Source organism: Monoraphidium neglectum (assembly GCF_000611645.1).
Source record: "Monoraphidium neglectum strain SAG 48.87 unplaced genomic scaffold scaffold05139, whole genome shotgun sequence".
NCBI classification, from domain to species: domain Eukaryota; kingdom Viridiplantae; phylum Chlorophyta; class Chlorophyceae; order Sphaeropleales; family Selenastraceae; genus Monoraphidium; species Monoraphidium neglectum.
This window is the reverse complement of record NW_014008491.1, coordinates 1-3,537: the sequence shown is the minus strand read 5'-3', so window position 1 is coordinate 3,537 and position 3,537 is coordinate 1. Positions and strand designations below refer to the sequence as shown.

Below are 3,537 nucleotides of genomic sequence, written 5' to 3'. Positions count from 1 at the left end.
CACTGCCCTCAGAGTGAGAGGCGGCTGCTTGCGCCGCCCAGGGGGGGGGGTCGACCAAGCCGCGAGCAGCCCTGAACGCAGGCCCTGAAGGCCCCACGCAGCCCAGGAGGTGCGGTGCAGGCCCCCCTCGCTCCCAACATAAACGCGCACCCGTCCTTGGGGCACATGTGCAGGCCGGACTTGGAGTACTCCCTCTCTGGCAGCTCGAGGTTGACCCACACCCTGGCCGCCGCGTTGGGCCGCAGCAGCAGGCCAAACAGCTGCTTGCCGGTCCACAGCTCCTGCGGCACGGGTTCGAGGTTGGAGGTGGACGAAGACGGATGTTTGGGGGGGCCGGGGAGGGAGGAGCGGGCCAAGAGGTGCGGATGTTGGCGGCGGGAGGGAGCTGCGTGAGGGCAGGGGAGGAAGGCGGGGGAGAAGGGCAGGGAGGAGGGAATAGGTGCCAGAGCAATGCACGTCGAGGAAGTGAAAGGTGAAGTCTGGGGAGGCGAGGGAACGCTGCAGAGCTAGGAGTGGCGCCCTGGGCTTGAGTTAAGGAAGAAACGTGATGCGGGCGGCCGCCAGTTGAGAGGTGCAAGGCACAGGGGCCCGAGGGTCGCGGGGGCGTTCGGTAGAGGAGGCGGCGGGTGCTGACCCGCGGCTTGAATATGGCGGGCGGCGGCAGGTCGACGTCGTCGGTGGCGTTGCCCGCGTACGACGCCAGCTGGCAGATCTGGGGACGGGTGACGGGTGAGGGGTGAGCGGAGGGGGGTGCAGGGTGCACGTGAGCGGAACGGAAGAGGGTTGGCACTTCAGTGGGGAGGCAGTGTTGCGGGGCCGAGGGAGGCTCGCGGGCGCCCGCCCCTGCTTGGTGCTGAATGCTGCTGGGGGTGGGGCGGAATGGCCCACGGTGTGCATCCTATCAGACCTGCGACCGCGTGAAGAAGCGGTCCTTCCCCGTGATGTAGAAGGCCGCCGTCAGGAAGTCCTGCGGGCAGGGGCGGCAGGATGGGGGCCGGCACGCGGTTGGGGGCAAGCCAGGGGCAACGCAACAGGGCTGCAGCTCCCGAGGAGACCCTGCGATGGGCGGCGCGCGAGAGCAGGATGAGAAAGAGAGAATTTGAGGAAGCAGCGGCGGCGCGGGCGCGCGGCGCGCCTGGGTGGCGGCGATGAGCGTCTCCCCGTTTTTGGGGGTGCACAGGTTGCGCGTCGACGCCATCAGGATCAGCGCCTCCGCGCGCGCCTCCTCCGTCTGCACGGCCAGGGGTGGCGTTGTGGGTGGGGAGGGGAAGGGTGTCAGGAATGATGCGTTTGTTGAGGTGTGTGAGCGAGAGCGGGTGTGCGTGGGGGGGCGGGGGGGGCGGGCGCTGGGGGAATCGCGGCGCTGGGAGGGTCGCCGCGGCGGCTCGTCCTGCGAGCTCAATCTTGTGTGATCAGTCCGTCACACGTCTGGCATCGCTTGTGCCACGGTAGAACTGACGCCATCTGGCACGCCGCCCCCACCTCCCCTACGCCCACGACCGATCCGTAAGCTGCGCACCCCTGTGCAGCTGTCTGGCAATTAGTGCCCTATCAACAAACACACACTCTATAACACGATTCAATCACACCTCCCGCTCACAACACACACACATACATACACACGCGCGCGCGCCCCCCAACCTGCGGCAGGTGCAGGTTCATCTCGTCCCCGTCAAAGTCGGCGTTGAAGGGGCTGCACACGCACTCGTTGAACCGCAGCGTGCGGCCCGGCCGCACCACCGCCCTGAACGCCATGATGGACACGCGGTGCAGGCTGGGCTGCCTGTTGAAAAGCACCACGTCGCCGTTCTGTGGGGGCAGCGGGGGTTGCAAGGCAGAGACATCTCGGCGACCGCAGACAGAGGGAAATGGAGGGGGTTGCTCCACCCCAGCGTGGGAACGTGTCGACGGGGTGTGCGCGTGCTTGCCGCCCAGATGCTGGCGTGCTCGTGCTGCGAGCCGCCGATAAACCAGCCAGCTCAGCCCTCAAACTATGCGGCTAGACAGCCGCCCCGGGGCCACCGGCGCGCCGGAAGCCGGCCCCAGCTGGTGACTGGCCAACTTCCGCTCCAACGCAGCCTCAGATCCTGAGATCTCACCCTGAGGTGGCGCTCCACTATGTCCCCCACCGCCAGCTCTGACGCGTGCTTGCGGCGGATCTAGGACAGGCGGCCAGCAGGCGCGTGTGTGCGCGTGTGCATGTGCGCGTGTGTGAAATTGTGATTGCACGTGTGCGCGCGGGTGCGCGTATGTTAATATTTGGGGGGGGACGAGAGCAGCAACGCCTGCCATGCGGCTCTGATGGTGATGGGATCCACACAACCCAGCGCGAGGCAAGACAAGGACGCCGCTTATGAAGCGCCCTCCACACGCGCCGCCCCTACCCCCAAATGAGGCCGCGCCACCAGCAAATCGGAGCAGGCAGCAGGCACACGGGCGAACAGCCAGAGCGGCGACCGGCTCTCCCTTCCTCCTCACCTTGTCGTTCGACAGGAATATGCGGCTTCCGTCCAGCTTCTCGACGAAGTTTGCGCCCGGCCAGCTGGCGTGGCCGGCCAGCACAGCCTCCCGCAGCCGCCGCATGTTGAAGAGCGTCGCGCGCTCCGGGTACGTCAGCGTCGTCGCCATGTGCAGGGGGACAGCCACCTTGTGTTTGTTTGGAGGTGGGGGGGGTGATTGGTGATTGGTGGCAAGGAGGTGGAGCGGGCAGGCGTTGGCAGGCGTCGGGGTTTGCAGGGGTTTTTTCGAAGTGCGTCCCGCCGCTCAGCACGGCCTTGTCTCTGACGGGTCAGGCCCGCGGCAGGGGGGGGGGCGTGAGAGCGGCGCCGGCACATGCGGCCGCACAACCCAGAGCTGCAAGGGTTTTGACTGTGCAGCTCCCCGGTTGATCATGACTGCCAAACCGCCGAGACGAAACCGCTGCATCAGAGCTGACCTGGTGTATAAGCAGGTTTGGGTCTGGGCTGATGACCGTGCGCGCGCTGAAGTCCACGCGCTTGCCGCTGAGGTTGCCGCGGAACCGCCCCTGCTTGCCCTTGAGGCGCTGCACGAAGCCACGCAGCGGGCGCGCGGGGGCGCCGCCCTGCTCGCGCGTGTTGACGCCGGGCAGCTCGCTGTTGATCAGCATGGCGCTGGAGATCTGGGGTTTTGGGTAGGGTTTTCGAGGTTTGGAGGCATCGAGGGCTGGGTGTTTCGGGTGTTGACGAGCAGGCGTGTTGTCCACGAGACAGGCGTGAGCGGATCACGGAGCGTTGGAAGCGAGCAAAGGCGCTGGTGTGCGCTGGCCCCTGATAGTTGAGTCGTCAACGGTGGGCAGCCTAACAAGGCTGAAGGGTGGAGTGTGGGCGTGGGGCCAGCAGGCACAGTCAAGCAGCGGTCAAACAGCGGTCAAACAGCTCTGCACGGAACCCGACCCCCCCCACCTGCAGGAAGTCCCAGTGCTCTGCGAGGCTGCTGATGGGCAGGCCGCGCGCCAGGCCCTGCCGAAGCTCAGAGTTGACCTCGATGATTTGCTGGGGGGGGGGGGGAGGGGTGGAG

General features: G+C 66.8%; 1 protein-coding gene across 1 annotated transcript; it reads right to left on the bottom strand.

Annotated features, from left to right (window-relative positions):
* Positions 1–901: 901 nt before the first annotated feature.
* On the bottom strand, positions 902–3,127 carry MNEG_15220 (DNA-directed RNA polymerase III subunit C1; the record flags this gene model as incomplete). Its single annotated transcript, XM_014036309.1, has 6 exons — positions 902–967; positions 1,028–1,231; positions 1,642–1,809; positions 2,100–2,159; positions 2,479–2,646; positions 2,936–3,127. The coding sequence occupies 6 exons, from the start codon at positions 3,125–3,127 to the stop codon at positions 902–904; spliced, it is 858 nt and encodes a 285-aa protein (XP_013891763.1).
* Between the last annotated feature and the right edge of the window lie 410 nt (positions 3,128–3,537).